We start from the raw sequence: 16,995 nt of genomic DNA, 5'->3' as shown, positions 1-16,995 counted from the left end.
CATTGCATTCCCGGAAGAAGTGTCCCTGATACCCGAAATTGGAGAGCAAAGTGACTTTTTAAAAGAGAAAGCCTGGGTAATCACCTCTAGCCTAGGCTTTTCCCCTTCCAAACTTGTACATGTCCTTCCCCAGCCAAGATCTTGTAACCGTAATAGGCTTGTCAACTTGCTTGTCGCAAGTCAATAATCTGAGATAGCAGGTTGCAACAGTGAAAGAGGTTTAATTGTAAGGCCACTGAATGAGGACACCTCAAATCAGTCTCTCTGAGGAGTTTGGGGCAGGGTGTTTAAGGATTTTCGAATGGGCTGAAGTGTGATTGTTGATTGGTTGAAGAGTGCAGCATGAAGTCATGGGACAGGGAGATGAAGAAACCGTGTTCTCATGCTGATTCAGTTCCTCCTTGTGGGTCTGCAAACTGGTTGGTGTCAGATGTTTCACTGGAATTCAGGCTCTGCTTAATAATTTTTTTTTTTTTTTTTGAGTTGGAGTCTTGTTCTGTTGCCCAGGCTGGAGTGCAGTGGCACGATCTCAGCTCACTGCAACTTCCGCCTCCTGGGTTCAAGTGATTCTCCTGCCTCAGCCTCCTGAGTAGCTGGGAATACAGGCGCCCGCCACCATGCCGGGCTAATTTTTGTATTTTTAGTAGAGACTGGGTTTCACCATATTGGTCAGGCTGGTCTGAAATGCCTGACCTCGTGATCCGCCCACCTCGGCCTCCCAGAGTGCTGGGATTACAGGCATGAGCCACTATGCTTGGCCAGAAATTTTTTTTTTTTGAGACAGGGTCTCATTCCATTGCCCAGGCTAGTATGCAGTGGTGCAATCTCAGTTCACTGTAACCTCTGCTTCTTGGGCTCAAGTGATCATCCCACCTCAGCCTCTGGAAATAGCTGGGACTACAGGAGCATGCCACCATGCCTGCTAGTTTTTGTACTTTTGTAGGAATGAGTTTTCATCATGCTGCCTAGACTGGTCTCAAACTCCTGGGCTCAAACGATCCTCCCACCTTGGCTTCCCAAAGTGCTGGGATTACAGGCATAAACCACCGCACCTGGCCAACAATTATTAAACAATAGCCTTATCATTGTAACACCAGAAATCCCATCTGTAGGAACAGTGGGGATATACATGGCCAGTGTCTGGTGCCACATGACTCAGTTATAAGGAAGTGGGTCAAAGTGCAGCCTGATTAATACTATAGTTCTGGGCCAGGCGCGGTGGCTCACACCTGTAATCCCAGCACTTTGGGAGGCTGAGGTGGGTGGATCACGAGGTCAAGAGATCAAGACCATCCTGGCCAACATGGTGAAACCCCGTCTTTACTAAAAATACAAAAATTAGCCGGTCATGGTAGCGCGCGCCTGTAGTCCCAGCTACTCGGGAGGCTGAAGCAGGAGAATCACTTGAACCCGGGAGGTGGAGGTTGCAGTGAGCCGAGATCGCGCCACTGCACTCCAGCCTGGGCAACAGAGCTAAACTCTGTCTCAAAAAATACATATATTATAGTTCTGTCCAGAATTCTTGTTAAACCTGTGAGAATGGCTTCAGTATGAGTGGGGTCCAGGCAGCTAACAAAGTTGGTAAAATTGACTTGTGAATGCTGAAAGAGGAGCTTTGCAGGCTCTTATCAATACACACAGGGATTTTGTCTTCCTTTCCTCCTTTAACTCTATAGGGCCTTATCTTTGGGTTTATTTGCAGGTTATCAATGTCACTGGTGTCTCAGTGGGATTCGGCTTATCTTCTGCCTGTGACACCTTCATCTCCCAGGTAAATGGAAGTGGTCACACGCTCACAGTGACCTCAAACATCTTTTCTCAAGTGTAGATGGAAGAGCCCCACTGGCAGGAAGACTTCAGCAGCCAGCACTTGCAGCACCTATCAGCCAGCAGCTCCTCTTCTCCTGGCCTGCTTTCTTTGAAATGTCACTAGGTTTCTTTCAGCCTTATCAACTAGTTTTTGTCTGCACAACTGCCTTACCCTATATTTTGATCAAATAGGGGACATTTTATAAAATTCCCTTCTATTGCTCCCCACGTTTGAATTTGGTATAGTTCTGTGGTTCTCAGAATTGAGCGTGCATTGATTGAGCTTGGAGGGCTTGTTAAAACCCAGCTTGCCTGGCCCCACCCAGTGGCAGGCTGGTAAATGTTCAGCAGCCAGGCCTTGGGTGAAAGGGGAAGGAGGGAAACACATGACTGGCGGTGTTTGCCAGTTCCAGGGGTGTAAGTATTTCCTCTGGTTAATTTCAGACTACCAGAGATGTCACTGAACCTGGAGCTGGAAGAGATGTGCACGACTTGAAAAGATGTACATTGGCTTGTTTTGTTTTGAGACAGAGTCTTGCTCTATCGCCCAGGCTAGGCTGCAGTGGCACACCCACTGCTCACGGCAGCCTCGAACTCCTGAGCTCCAGCGATCCTCTTGCCTCAGCCTCTCAAGTACCTGGTATTACAGGCATGTGCCACTACACCCAGCTAATTTTTTGTAGAGATAGGGTTTTGCCATGTTGCACAGGCTGGTCTCGAACTCCTGGGCTCAAGCAATCCTCCTACCTCAGCCTCCCAACATGTTGGGATTATAGGCATGAGCCCCAATGCCCAGCCTGGCTTTTTTTTTTTTTTTTTTTGAGATGAACTCTGGCTCTGTCACCCAGGCTGGAGTGCAGTGGCACAATCTCGGCTCACTGCAAACTTTGCCTCCCTAAAAAAAATTTTTTCCAGTCTCTAAAAATAAATGAAGTGTGAATTTCAGATTGTTTACCTCTGCAAAAGAAATTGTTTTAAATATAATTTTTTTTTAAAAAAAGGTACGGATCTCTGAATCCTGCCCTGTGTGAATTAAGTCCAGAATATCATTAGTGAGAGTTTTGAAAATGTTCCCCTGGTGATGCTACTGGAAGCTGAGTTTGAGAAGCATCTTTCACACCATCCTTCTCCTACCTAAACACTGGGGCAAAGTCTCTAGGGCCATGGGCTTCTTTTTTTTTTTTTTTTTTTTTTGAGACAGAGTCTTGCTCTGTCCCCCAGGCCGGAGTGCAATGGTGTGATCTCAGCTCACTGCAACCTCTGCCTCCCAGGTTCAAGCGATTCTCCTGCCTCAGCCTCCTGAGTAGCTGGGATTACAGGCGTGAGCCACCTTAACCAGCCAACCTGCTTCTTTGTGTGGCACAGTTGAAGGCTTTTAGGGGACAGCTGGGGTGCTGGGTCTGTGCTAATGGGCTCATTTTGGCTGTGTGCACCCCAGACGTACGGGAGCCAGAACCTGAAGCACGTGGGCGTGATCCTGCAGCGGAGTGCGCTCATCCTGCTCCTCTGCTGCTTCCCCTGCTGGGCGCTCTTTCTCAACACCCAGCACATCCTGCTGCTCTTCAGGCAGGACCCAGATGTGTCCAGGTAAGATGGAACCTGTCGCGGCGGGACTTGGTGTCCATCCCACGGAAAGATTATCCTGTCCGGGTGCAGCCAGGGCCAGGGACAAGGCTGCACACCAAGGTGGTGCTCATCTCTCCTTGGCTGACGTCTCCTAGGTCTTAGTACTTTCCACACCTGGCATCTAAGATGTACTCCCCCTTGCCTCCTGGGTGACTTGCATGGTTAAGAGTTTTAAATGAAAATAGATTTGCAAGCACCCTCCATGTGGGATGGTAGTTTGTGATGTTTGCTCAAAGTTTAGTTATTCTTGACCTTCGTTGATATTAAAATCACCTGGGTGCTTTCAAACCCACCTGTGCCCCTGCTCCCTACCACCCAAGATTTTTCTTTTTTTTTTTTTTTTGAGACCAAGTCTCACTCCGTCCCCCAGACTGGAATGCAGTGGTGCGATCTTGGCTCGCTGCAACCTCTGCCTCCTGGGTTCAAGCAATTCTCCTGCCTCAGGCTCCCGAGTAGCTGGGATTACAGGCACCTGCTACCACGCCCGGCTAATTTTTGTACTTTTAGTAGAGACGGGGTTTCATCATGTTGGCGAGGCTGGCCTCAAACTCCTGACCTCATGGGATCTGTCGCCTCGGCCTCCCAAAGTGCATGAGCCACCATGCCCGGCCAGGATTCTCTTTTAATTGGTCTGTGGTGAGGCCTGGGTATCAGTATCTTTCAAAGCACCCTAGGTGATTCTACTGTGCTGTCAAGTTTGAGACCCACTGATTTAATTGGGTAAGAGCTTTTAAAGCTCTTATCTAGACCAGCGGCTCTGAACCCAGGAGACATTTGACAGTGTCTGAAGACATTTCTGGTTATCACAGCTGGCAGTAGGAGGGTGCTCCTGGTAGAAGGCAGGAGGCTGTGGAACATCCTGCAGTGCTGGGGACAGCACCGCACAACAGGTGGAGAATTACCTGGCCATAGTGCTGAGGTTGAAAAACCCTGTCCTAGACATAAAGATATAAAATAATCAAGAAAGGTTATCTGGGTTATAAGATGACAAGCTCTATATGAAAATTTTCACATTTGCTCCACAGTTTTTTTTTTTTTTCGAGATGGAGTCTCGCCCTGTTGCCCAGGCTGGAGTGCAATGGTGTAATCTCAGCTCACTGTAACCTCCGCCTCCTGGGTTCAAAAGATTCTCCTGCCGCAGCCTCCCGAGTAGCTGGGATTACAGGCGGCCGCCACCACACTTGGTTAATATTTGTATTTTTAGTAGAGACGGGGTTTTACCGTGTTAGCCAGGCTGGTCTCGAACTCCTCAGCTCATGAACTGCTTGCCTCGGGATTACAGGCTGGGATTACAGGCGTGAGCCACCGCGCCCGGCCTGCTCCAGCAACTTAAGCCCATTAATCTGGAAACAGCCAAGAATGCAAAAGGCAGTTTTAGTTATTTTCTTCTGCCTAACTTTCCCTGGAAACAGAGGCCTCCATCACAGTTTTTGTTTTCTTTTTCTTTTCGTTATTTAGGCTTACCCAGACCTATGTCACGATCTTCATTCCAGCTCTTCCTGTAAGTGCTCAAGGGCTAAGAGATTCCCTTCTTGGGGTCCGTGGGTGAAAGGTAGCCACCATATCTGTGAGCTCAGTGTATTGGCTCAGTCTTAGATGATTCTTATCTGTGGTGTTGGTGCCTTCAAGGAAGCCTGTTTTTATTTATGCCTGTTAAGGACACAACAGATGTTCATCTCAAGGAACACCAAGATTGAGGCTACTCCAGGACGTCTGGAGTAGAGCTGGAGAGACCTCCAGAATCATCCATGGAGAAGAGTGCAAACTTTTATTGTAAACAAGGGCAAAGTCTCACCCATCTCAGAACCCCTGAGGGTGTCACTTAGAACCTTTAGACTTTTTTTTGGTCTGCTGCGTTTGACCACACAGAACCTTAAGCATGGGTTAATGTTTGACACAGCAGTGTGTGGCCAATGAACAATGAGAGCTAAGTGGTTTTTTTGTTTGTTTGTTTGGTGTTTTTGAGACAGGGTCTCATTCTGTCACCCAGGCTGAAGTACAGTGGGATCGTCATAGCTCACTGCAGCCTTGACCTCCTGGGCTCAAGCCATCATCCTGCCTCAGCCTCCTGAGTTGCTGGAACTACAGGCACATGCCACCACACTTGGCTAATTTTTTAGTTTTGTAGAGACAGGGTCTTGCTAATTTTTTTTTTTTTAAGATAGGGTGTCACTCTGTCACCCAGGCTGAAGTGCAGTGGCACAGTCCTCACTCATTGCAACCTCTGCCTCCCTGGCTCAAGTGATCCTCCCACCTCAGCCTCCTGATTAGCCGATACTACAGGTGCACACCACCACGCCCAGCTAATGTTTGTATTTTTTGTAGAGACAGCATTTTACCATGTTTCCCAGGCTGGTCTCAAACTCCTGGGTTCAAGCAATCCATCTGCTTTGGCCTCCCGAAGTGTTGGGTTGCATGTGTGAGCCACCACACCTGGCCTGAGAGCTAAGTGTTTGTTATTCAGCTGGAGGCTGTAGCTGAATTAGTCTGCGGGGGCTTCCATAATATAATACCACACACTAGGGAGCTTAAACAACAGAAGTTTATTTTCTTACAGTTCAGGAAGCTGGAAGTCCAAGGTCAAGGTGCAGCAGGGCTGGTGTCCTCTGCGGCCTCTCTCCTTGGCCTGTGGACGGCCACCCTCTGCAGGTTGTCCCCTATGCATTCATCCCCCGGTGTCTCCTGTCTTCTTATGAGGACACCAGTCCTATTGGATTAGGGCCCCACCCTAATGACCTCATTTTAATTTAATCTCCCCTTGAGGACCTCCAAATAGTCACACTGGGGACTAGCGCTTCAACATATGGATCTAGGGACACCATTTGCCCTCAGAATTGGCAGTGTGCTCCCTTACTTATCCTGAAACCTTGTAAATGTGACAGTCTTTCATGATTCCACCACATAGGACCAGTCTATATGGAGGTGCCCATCTGGAGTGTGCCTGGGGCCTCCTTTCCATGCCAGTGTCCCCAGAAGAGTCCTGGCCATTCACCCAGAGAAACTCCACCTCCTTTTGCCAGATGGAGGGAATATGCTTGGGGCATATGCACCCATAAAGGAGATGTGGGAAGCCCCTGGGCCATAACCCCCTGGCCCCAGCCCTGTCCTGAGACGACAGCCTCTGTGGCTCCGTGCGGGAGCAGAGGGCAGCCGAGCCTTGGCTGTGGCTCCTAGCTCCCTGCCGTGTGACCTCACTGCTGTGTGGCAAGGCTGAAACATTAACATTCATCTCTCTTGTTCTCTTGTAGGCAACCTTTCTTTATATGTTACAAGTTAAATATTTGCTCAACCAGGTAATACTGACTGTTCTCTTCCTTTGGGAGGCTAATGGGAGTTTGTACCTTTCTGGGAATGGGGGCCCTGAAGATACTCCAGGACCAGGGACCCCAGGGTGGAGGGAGCTCACCACTGGGAGCCACTGAAAGATATTTTTTCAGTGTTGTGCACACAGAACTTGGATGTCAAGAGGTTTGTTAAGTGATATCAAGGAAAGAACATATTATATTTGGCTCTGGAAAACTCTTATCCAATTCCCACTTGGAAATATTGTCATTGGCAGGGTGGGCTCAGAGCCGCAGTGTTCCTTGGCTCTGCATTTTAACCAGTGTCCTGGAAAGAAGGGTGCATGCCCATTTGCTCCTCAGACAGAGCACAGGCTGGGGGCAGCTCGTCTGGCAGAGAGGGAACCAAACTGTCTGCTCTGTTCTGTCTGAATGGCCCCACTTTTCTCATTGAGGATGTAAGAGCTCAAACTCCAATGACACCTAACGTCAGCCAGAACTCCTCCTATGTGATTAAACAGTCACGGCCAAAGGCCCTGGCTTGGTAGGGGTGGATTTATGAAATCAGCATATGTGGGACTCTCTACATTCTTCCAGATAAGTCCAGGTAAACAGGGGTACTCGGCAATGGATCCCGGCCACACTGGCGGGCTCTCCAGGCATGTGCAACAGGAAGGGCCAGGAGGGGAGGAGGAAGAAAGGAAGTTTCCCACCTATGCAGTGTTCTTAAAGTTAAGATATTCCCCTATTAAAACAAAGTTTTTTAAGTAGATATGGGGTCTTGCTATGTTGCCCAGGCTGGTTTCAAACTTCTGGCCTCAAGCAATCCTCCTGCTTCAGTCTCCAAAAGTGCTGGACTTACAGGTGTAAGCCACTGCATCCGGCCAGGATATTACTCTATCAACAAAACAAGAATATTTAGAATCCTGATTAGCATAGAATGACATATCAGAAATAGGTGTAGACTAGAGAGAAGGAAACCCACACATTTCATCCGGCTTTGGGCTGTCTCCTTTTGATCTAGACCCTTGCTAAGGCAGCATGGATGCCTTAGCACCCTGCAAGGCCTTCTTCTGGACTCAGTCCCCCAACAACTGTGGTGGCCCTAACCTCAGGGTCTGATGTGACCTACTGAGGACAGTGAGTGTGAAAGTCTTCTTTCCTGTTCTCTGGGGCACAGGGAAATGCATGGAAGTAAGAGCCACGAGCTGAGAGGGGTTGGGAGCTTTGAACTTGGTTACAAAGGACACATGGAGTTTCCAAGGTTGGGAAGGAAGGCAGGGGATCCTAGACAGAGGTGCAGCAGAGCCTGTTCCTAGGGGCTGGGGCCCGCAGAGTCTCTTTAGGCCACTGCGGTGGGAGGGGATGCAGTGAGATGATGGCATCAAGAGGCGGGCTGGCCCAGGGTCAGTGTGCGCAGGGCCTTGTGTTCTCTGCTGGCGCATTTAGTTTTGGGAAATTAACTAATTGGGAGAGGAAGAGGTGAGAGTTATGGACATGATCCAAACAAATAATGGTGAAGGTCTGTGATGAAGAGTTTGCATTGTGGGAGCAGTGGGAGATACGATGATGGGTGGGTTCTGTAGAAATGGCAGGGGTTGTTGGGCCCCCAGGGTGGAAGGAGTTTCTGTCCTGGGGCCCTTCCCTAGGAAGACAGGGCAACCATTAGCTGAGTGTAGAACCAAAGAGAAGCAGCTGGGAGTTTGGAGAAAGTGAATGCCCTCGGAGAGGGCGGAGGGTGGGAACAGAGCCAGATGGTATCGGGGGAAGGGAGACTTTCAAGTAGGAGAGTCAAGAGGGCTTTGGAGGAGAAGGTGACTCCACTGGACATGGAGACGCATGCGTGTTGCAGGCTTGGCCACCTCCTCTCGTTCTCCCACGAGCCTGCTCCTCTGCCTTCCATTCCATCGCAATGGGTGGAATTCCGTGGCCTCGGCCATTTTTGCTCCCAGTAACCTGTCCTTTTTGTCCCTGTCACATCCTCAACTCCATCTTTCCTTCCCTCCCACATCTGGTCGTTCACCTGGTCCTATAGCTTCTGCCTCCTCCCAATCTTCCATGCCACCACCTGAATTCATTTCTTTCTTCCTTTTTTTTTTTTTTGAGATGGAGTCTCTGTTGCCCAGGCTAGAGTACAGTGACGTGACCTCGGCTCACTGCAACCTCCACCTCCGAGGTTCAAGCGATTCTCCTGCCTCAGCCTCCCAAGTAGCTGGGACTACAGGCGCATGCCACCACGCCCGGCTAGTTTTTGTATTTTTAGTAGAGATGGGGTTTCACCATGTTGGCCAGGCTAGTCTCAAACTCCTGACCTCAGGTGATCCACCCGCCTTGGCCTCCCAAAGTGCTGGGATTACAGGCGTGACCCACCGTGCCCAGCCCTGAATTCATTTCTTGCCATTTGTCCTCTGTGTCATTTCAGAGGACCTTAACCTGTCTCCATCCACTGCCATCTGCCTGAAAAGTAAATCTGATCACTAATTCCCTTGCTACAAACTAACCAGGGCCTCCCCATAAATATGTGGCCTACACAAGTTGTCGGCCAAGACCATTGTCCTGGCCCCATCAGCCTGACACCACCAGAGACAGGACTGCAGGCCAGTGGGTTTGCAGTTGTGTTTATCGGCCTGTCGCAATGAGAGAGACTAGAGAGGCTGTGGGATGCCTCAGCAAAGGAAGAAGAGTTATTATAAAGGTTTGAAGAAGGGTGGGGTTCAGGTGACATTTAAGCGAAACCATGGTTTGATAGGCACTGAGCAGATCTGTGAGTGAGGGGCCCAACATCAGGCCTGGGCTGTGATGTGGACCTGGTGCTCCTCCTTTGGAAACTCAAGGCTAAGAAGGATGTTGAGGGTGGACAGATGTAAAATGCGACATCCAGGGGCTCCCACGAAGCTCTGTGCCTGGGTTGGAAATTGAGGCTACTTTTTTGTGTTAACATGATTTTGAGCCTCCACGCAAGAGTGGGGTGTTTTCTTTTTACTGATATGATTTCAAACAGCAATGTTTCTGAACAGTCTGATTTTAGAGAACAAAGTTTCCCAATGAGTCAGAAAGCATCGTCATTCCACTAGGGGAGTAATGACACTTTATGGGGACAGCGTGACCTTGGGAGAAAGGAGGTTTCCTTTTACGTCTGCACTGACTTTATCTGCGTCTGCTATTCTATCCGGATGCGGGGCAGGACAGAGTTTTACTTCCTTGGTCTGATGTAATTTTACTTTCACACCCTGTCTTACTTTGAGACACCAAACAGTCTGGATGTTTCACCAGTCCTGTACTTTTGAAAGTTAGATATGTTGGAATCTCTTCTGTATTCTAGAAAGAAACTCTAGTTTCTTCAAGATCTTAGGTCAATTTTCTGAATTTCTATTTTGGTGAAGAAAGTATTCTCATTTTCTCCTATCGTCCAGTGTCAAAGGTGCCTTGTTGACCCATTTAGCCCCTGCCAGTCCTTGCACTGTTGGAAATAAGCCATTTATCTTCTTCCTTCCCTGCTGCTGAACATATCTTGCCTGTGTCTCTCTGTGGCCAGAACTCCGCACTTTATACCTCAAAGAGAGAAGGAAGAGAAAGGGATGGGAGAGTGGAAAGGCAGGAGCAACAAGGACATGGCCTCCCCAGTTAAGCCCCCCAGCTATGCCTGTGACACCCGCTGAGCAGGCCAGCTGGAGCCTGTGTGTGCTTGGGTAGCAGAAAGGCAGTTCTATTCTGTGGATCTCAAGGATGGCATGCGGTGTCCTTTTTCCAGGGAATTGTACTGCCCCAGATCGTAACTGGAGTTGCAGCCAACCTTGTCAATGCCCTCGCCAACTATCTGTTTCTCCATCAACTGCATCTTGGGGTGATGTGAGTCCAACATACTCTTGGGACAGGGAGAAGGGATGACTTGCATGTGGTTTTTCCAGGAGGGAGAAGAGTGGGCTCTTCAGCTGGTTCTTGTGTCCATGCGTGGTCTCTTTCTTGCACACTGTGGAAAGCACTGTCAGGGATGGAGGGTGAGGCTGCTCTGGGAAGAAGACCATGGCCTGCTGAGGACGGCACGGGAAGGGATGAGTCTCCCCTCCTCACTGAGTGGGGCAGGGAGAGGCGCAGGAAGGTACCTCCCTCTCATTGGGACTGTTCTTTCCAGAGGCTCTGCACTGGCAAACTTGATTTCCCAGTACACCCTGGCTCTACTCCTCTTTCTCTACATCCTCGGGAAAAAACTGCATCAAGCTACATGGGGAGGTAATGACTGCCCTTTTGTCTTCCAACTGGGATGTGGGTTTTGTCTCAGGTTGAGTTCCAGCCCGATGGCCAGATCTCCTGGAAATGTGTGTGTCCCGCCCACAGGCTGGTCCCTCGAGTGCCTGCAGGACTGGGCCTCCTTCCTCCGCCTGGCCGTCCCCAGCATGCTCATGCTGTGCATGGAGTGGTGGGCCTATGAGGTCGGGAGCTTCCTCAGTGGTCTGTATGAGGATGGATGACGGGGACGGGTGGGAACCTGGGGGCCCTGTCTGGGTGCAAGGCGACAGCTGTCTTTCTTCACCAGGCATCCTCGGCATGGTGGAGCTGGGCGCTCAGTCCATCGTGTATGAACTGGCCATCATTGTGTACATGGTAAGCAGGGGAGCCGATCATGGGGAGGTGCCAGGCGTTTTCCTTGCTTAGTATCTGAAAGAGTCTATGGATGAGCACAGGCATTCGTACATGAATCATTTGTGAAATGATGGACAAAAGTCAAATCCCATCCTTGAGCCTGGGAGGGTACCTCTGCTACAGCTGGATCTTCCCTAGGAACTGAAGGGGGGCTGGAGAGAAACTGCACATGATCTGCTGGTTCTCCATCTCCTAACGCAGCTCCCAGCTGAGTCTTCCCTTGAAAGATTTGATTTTGTTTCCATACTTTTAGAATATTTTTCAGTTGTCACAACACAAATGCCTTGAGGGGCCAGGTGGGTGGCATAGCAGAGGGATGTGGCTGGGTGTATGACCATAAACATCAAGCTGCCTGTGTCACTATGCCCGCTCCTGCCTGGTTCTGAAGCCTCCGAAAACACAGTGTGGGTACTGCAAGGTAGATCCCCAAAACAGCTGAAAGCAGGGTCTTAAAGGGATTTTTTTTTTTTTTTTTGAGATGGAGTCCCACTCTTGTTGCCCTGGCTGGAGTGCAATGGTGTGATCTCGGCTCACTGCAACCTCCGCCTCCCGGGTTCAAGCATTTCTTCTGCCTCAGCCTCCCAAGTAGCTGAGATTACAGGTGCCTGCCACCACGCCCAGCTAATTTTGTATTTTCAGTAGAGACAGGGTTTCACCATGTTGGTCAGCTGGTATTGAACTCCTGACCTCAGGTGATCTACCCGCCTTGGCCTCTCAAAGTGTTGGGATTACAGGCGTGAGCCACCGCGCCTGACTTGTTAACTGTGTTCACAGGAGCATTATTGACAGTAGACAAAAGGTGGAAGCAACCTATGTGTCTGCGGGTAAATGAAATGGGTTCTATGCATACAGTGGAGTATTATTCAGCCTTAAAAGGAAGGAAATTTTGATCATAGAGAACACTAGTCATTAGGAGGCTTTTCTTTGGCTTTATTTTCCTGAAAACATCAACTGGAGATTCTGAAGGAAGCAAGTACCATTTTAGAAATGTAAAATTAAAAACAAAGGGAGTTTGTAATGTGGGGAGAAACTCAAGCCAGCAGATATGCTTGGCATTTTTTGCAGTATTAACACTTAGATTTTTTCCCTCTGATATTGGTTATGTTTTAAAACATAGAGTACACATTTTCTGTTTTGTTTAAGAATTATTATCTTGCAGACCTATGTTTTTTGTTTTTGTTTTTCTATCCTTGGCAGAGTTTTTTAACATGGATTTTTTACTTCACTTTTAATATTTTATTTACATTTTATATTTGAGTAAATTCATTAACTATATCTAAGTCAAAATGCTTAATGGTATATAGGATTCCACTATATGTGATATACTTTTAAAATCAATTTCCTATGGTTTAATAGTTTATTTCCAATGTTTCAATATTAACAACTCTTCAAGGAACATCCTAGGAAAAAATATCTTCATATACTTGTCTGATTATTTCTTTAAGATTCGTAAAAGTGAAACAAAGGTACGATTTTATGTCTTTTGAATATATTTCCATATGCTTTCCAATAGGCTTGTAAGAATTTACACTTGTATTTCTTAATCAAAAGAAAGATGTATGCCCTTTCCTCAGGTTCACCAGTTTTGTCACATTTATTCTGTCTGGTCTATCTACACAGTCCATGTTCAAATACTATATCAATACAGTCAATTCAAAACAATACCAATTGTTCTGGTAATGTCCCTTATCACTAATTTTCCCCTAGCGTCATATCTCTTTAGTGTCCTTTAATCTGGAACAGATCTTCATTGTTCCTTCGTCTTTCTTAACCTTGGCATTTTTGAGGAACATAGGCCGTTATCTGTAGAAGTTCACTCAGTGTGGTGCAGCTGATGTTTCCTTATAAATAAATTTAGATTGTCCGTTTTGGGCAGGAAAGCTAGAGAAGTGATGCTGTGTCCTTCTTAGTGCACCATATCAGGAGGCACGTGATGTTGATCTGTCTCAGTGTTGGTGATACTACTTTTTACTTGTTGGTGGTGGTTTTTATTTTACTTATTTTGTTTTTTTAAGACAGTGTCTTGTTCTGGTGACAGCGGCCTGATCTTGGCTTACTACAGTCTTGACCTCCTGGACTCAAGCAATCCTCCCACCTCAGCCTCCTGAGTAGCTGGGACTACAGGCATGCACCACCACTCCCAGCTAATTTTTTAAAAAAATTTGGTCTTGTTATGTTGCCCAGGCTGGTCTCAAACTCCTGGGCTCAAGCAATCGTTCCACCTTGGCCTTCCAAAGTGCTGGGATTACAGGCACAGCCATTGCACCCTGCCAGTATTAACTTTGATTGCTTGGTTAAGGTGGTGCCTGCCAGGTTTCTCCTGTCAAGTTACTACCTTTCCCTTTGTAATGAATAAATAATTTGTCAGGTGATCTCTGTTTGTCCCTACTTGTGAATTTATAGGCAGAGACTCAGTCTTCTATTACTTTTTTATTTCTCAATCTGTGTATCAGATTTTCTTTAAGCTGGTCCATAGTCATCCTGATCCTAAGGCAATGTTCACGTTTCAACAAGTGATGACTCCTTTTTCCTTATTAATATTAATTTTTCAAGTGGTAACTTTATAAATAATAGTAATGGTAAATCTTTATTGAGCAATTCCTACATGCTTCTTCTAAGCAGTTAGCATGTATGGACTCATTAAGTTCCCACAATAGCCCAGTGAGATAGGTTCTATGATTCGACTCCTTTTACAGATAAAACTGGAGGTTTTGAGAGGGTAAGTAACTCGCTCAGGGTGATGCAGCTGATAAAGTGGCTGTGCTGGGATTTGAGCCCAAGCAATCTGGCTTCAGAATCCTGATCCCTAACCACAATACAGGGTTGTTTCCCTGCAGTTCCTTTAGTGCCACTCCTGTCTTCTAAGCTGGATCCCTTGATGGTCTTTCAGAACAGACACTATGCCATATGTGGAGGCGCATGCCTGTGATCCCAGCTACTTGAGAGGCTGAGGTTGCAGGATTGTTTGAGCCCAGGAGGTCGAGGCTGTAGTGAACTATGATTGTGCCACTGCACTCCAGCCTGAGGGACAGAGTGAGACCCTGTCCCTATTTATTTTATTTTATTTATTTATTTTGAGAAGGAGTTTCACTCTGTCACACAGGCTGGAATGTAGTGGCACTATCGCAGCTCACTGCAACCTCCGCCTCCCAGGTTCAAGCGATTCTCCTGCCTCAGCCTGCTGAGTAGCTGGGATTACAGGCGTGCACCACCACGCCCAGCTAAGTTTTGTATTTTTTAATAGAGATGGGGTTTCACCATGTTGGCCAGGCTGGTCTCAAACTCCTGACCGCAAGTGATCCACCTGCCTCGGCCTCCCAAAGTGCTGGGATTACAGGCATGAGCCACCGCGCCTGACCTCTGTCCCTATTTAAAAACAAAAACAAAAACAAAAACAGACACAAGCCTGGGCTTCTGGTGAGTCAGTCCATCCCCCGACACCCAGAGGAGGAACATGGTTGTGCAGCACCCTCATGTTGCAGAGGTTGGAAGCTCTGCAGCAAAGCCCAGTTTGTGCTAAGCATCGTAACCTGGGGCTCAGTTTCCACAGTAGCGTGGGAGTTCCCGGCTAGACAAAGGGGATGTTGCAAATCAGTCTTCAAAACTTTTAGGACCAAGTTTTCCCACCAGGTGTGAGGCATGAGGCTGCTTCTCTGCACGTGTTCTCGCTCTGCAGTTTCTCACTCGTTGTTGCAGGTTTCCTTTTTATTTTAGGTCCCTGCAGGCTTCAGTGTGGCTGCCAGTGTCCGGGTAGGAAACGCTCTGGGTGCTGGAGACATGGAGCAGGCACGGAAGTCCTCTACCGTTTCCCTGCTGATCACAGGTGCTGAGACCCCTTTACCTGAGGCTCTTGGTGCAGTCTCTGCATGCAAAACCCAGGCTCCCCCACTTCCTGTGGATCTTCTTGTTCACTGTGTTGTTTCTTCTGCCGTTTTTACCTTCAGTGCTCTTTGCTGTAGCCTTCAGTGTCCTGCTGTTAAGCTGTAAGGATCACGTGGGGTACATTTTTACTACCGACCGGTGAGTGCTAGGATTTTCTTGAAATGTGAAATCTGTGATAAAGAAATGGTTCATTGAGAAACTTTGTTCTCTAAAATCAGGCTGTTCAGAAACATTGCTGTTTGAAATCATATCAGTAAAAAGAAAACATCTTACTCACACCTGTAATCCCAGCACTTTGGGATCACCTGAGGTCAGGAGTTCAAGGCCAGCCTGACCAACATGGCCAAACCCTATCTCTACTAAAAATACAAAAATTAGCTGGGCGTGGTGGCAGACACCTGTAATCCCAGCTACTTGGGAGGCTAAAGCTGGAGAATCTCTTGAGCCCAGGAGGCAGAGGTTGCAGTGAGCCGAGATTGTGCCACTGCACTCCAGCCTGGGCAACAGAGCAAGACTCCGTCTTAAAAAAAAAAAAAAAAGAAAGAAAGAAAGAAATGGTTCCTCCAAGAGCAAGATGCCAGCAGAGAAAGTTTTTTAAAACTAGGAATTTTTTTTAAAAAGAGGCCGGGCACAGTGGCTCATGCTGGTAATCCTAGCACTTTGGTATGTCAAGGCTGGCAGATCACCTGAGGTCAGGAGTTCGAGACCAGCCTGGCCAACATGGTGAAACCCCCATCTCCACTAAAAATACAAAAATTAGCTGGGCATGGTGGCACACGCCTGTAATCCCAGTTACTCAGGAGGCTGAGATGGGAGAATCACTTGAACCCAGGAGGCAGAGGTGGCAGTGAGCCAAGATCGTGCCACTGCACTCCAGCCTGGGTGACAAGAATGAGACTCCGTCTCAAAATTTAAAAAAGAAATGGTTAAGTTGGATAGATGCTATCATAGAGGCCAACTATGGTTGTTGCAGCAGGGATGTTTGACTCATTTGCAAGATCAGAGGCTCGGCCGGGCGCGGTGGCTCACACCTGTAATCCCAGCACTTTGGGAGGTTGAGGTGGGCGGATCACAAGGTCAGGAGATCAAGACCATCCTGGCTAACACGGTGAAACCCCATCTCTACTAAAAATACAAAAAATTAGCTGGGCGTGGTGGTGGGCGCCTGTAGTCCCAGCTACTTGGGAGGCTGAGGCAGGAGAATGGCGTGAACCCGGGAGGTGGAGCTTGCAGTGAGCTGAGATCCCGCCACTGCACTCCAGCCTGGGCGACAGGGCAAGACTCTGTCTCAAAAAAAAAAAAAAAAAGAAAAGATCAGAGGCTCCACTGATGTTACTTGGGAAGAACATATTAGATGTAGGAACTAATTTATAATCTACAATGCCAACTTAATGGGCATTGGTGATGATTTTATGCTTCTGCTGGTCATGTATTTTAAAGGTGGAAACCCCTTTTTAGTACGATTAATTACATTTTCAGTTAATTATTTTGTTTCCAATGATAAGAATCCTCTTGGTTTCTTAGTATCGGCCAAAGTGCCCGGTTTGTAGTAGTTGCATAATATGTTTGTCAAACTGAATTGAAGTTAAAATCTCACCAGTGAGCTGTCTCAAAAGTCATATTCTCAGATTGATTACTAAAGAATTCTTGGATAAGTCCCCTCTGCTCTGCAGAATTTGTTTCCTTCATCAGTGATGCTAGTGTGTACATTTGGACTATATAGAAACTTCATGGGGATACTTCTTATTTGAACACC

General features: G+C 47.7%; 1 protein-coding gene across 6 annotated transcripts in view; it reads left to right on the top strand.

Annotated features, from left to right (window-relative positions):
* Nucleotides 1-16,995, top strand: part of LOC101129411 (multidrug and toxin extrusion protein 1) — a 44,815-nt gene that overhangs the window by 10,871 nt on the left and 16,949 nt on the right. For 4 of the 6 annotated variants that reach the window (XM_019028502.4, XM_019028505.3, XM_019028504.4 and 1 more), the window contains exons 3-12: nucleotides 1,703-1,771; nucleotides 3,248-3,396; nucleotides 4,894-4,936; nucleotides 6,684-6,728; nucleotides 10,468-10,565; nucleotides 10,849-10,946; nucleotides 11,052-11,165; nucleotides 11,251-11,318; nucleotides 15,072-15,180; nucleotides 15,302-15,377. In XM_019028502.4, the coding sequence (XP_018884047.1) occupies nucleotides 1,703-1,771; nucleotides 3,248-3,396; nucleotides 4,894-4,936; nucleotides 6,684-6,728; nucleotides 10,468-10,565; nucleotides 10,849-10,946; nucleotides 11,052-11,165; nucleotides 11,251-11,318; nucleotides 15,072-15,180; nucleotides 15,302-15,377 (869 nt within the window). Of the gene's footprint in view, nucleotides 1-1,702; nucleotides 1,772-3,247; nucleotides 3,397-4,893; nucleotides 4,937-6,683; nucleotides 6,729-10,467; nucleotides 10,566-10,848; nucleotides 10,947-10,995; nucleotides 11,166-11,250; nucleotides 11,319-15,071; nucleotides 15,181-15,301; nucleotides 15,378-16,995 lie in introns of all 6 variants that reach the window. The other 2 variants (XM_055385952.2, XM_055385953.2) reach the window with 2 other exon arrangements.

This window comes from Gorilla gorilla, chromosome 4 (assembly GCF_029281585.2).
Source record: "Gorilla gorilla gorilla isolate KB3781 chromosome 4, NHGRI_mGorGor1-v2.1_pri, whole genome shotgun sequence".
NCBI classification, from domain to species: Eukaryota; Metazoa; Chordata; class Mammalia; order Primates; family Hominidae; genus Gorilla; species Gorilla gorilla.
Note: the sequence above shows the minus strand (reverse complement) of the source record. Positions and strands in the feature narration are given on the sequence as shown.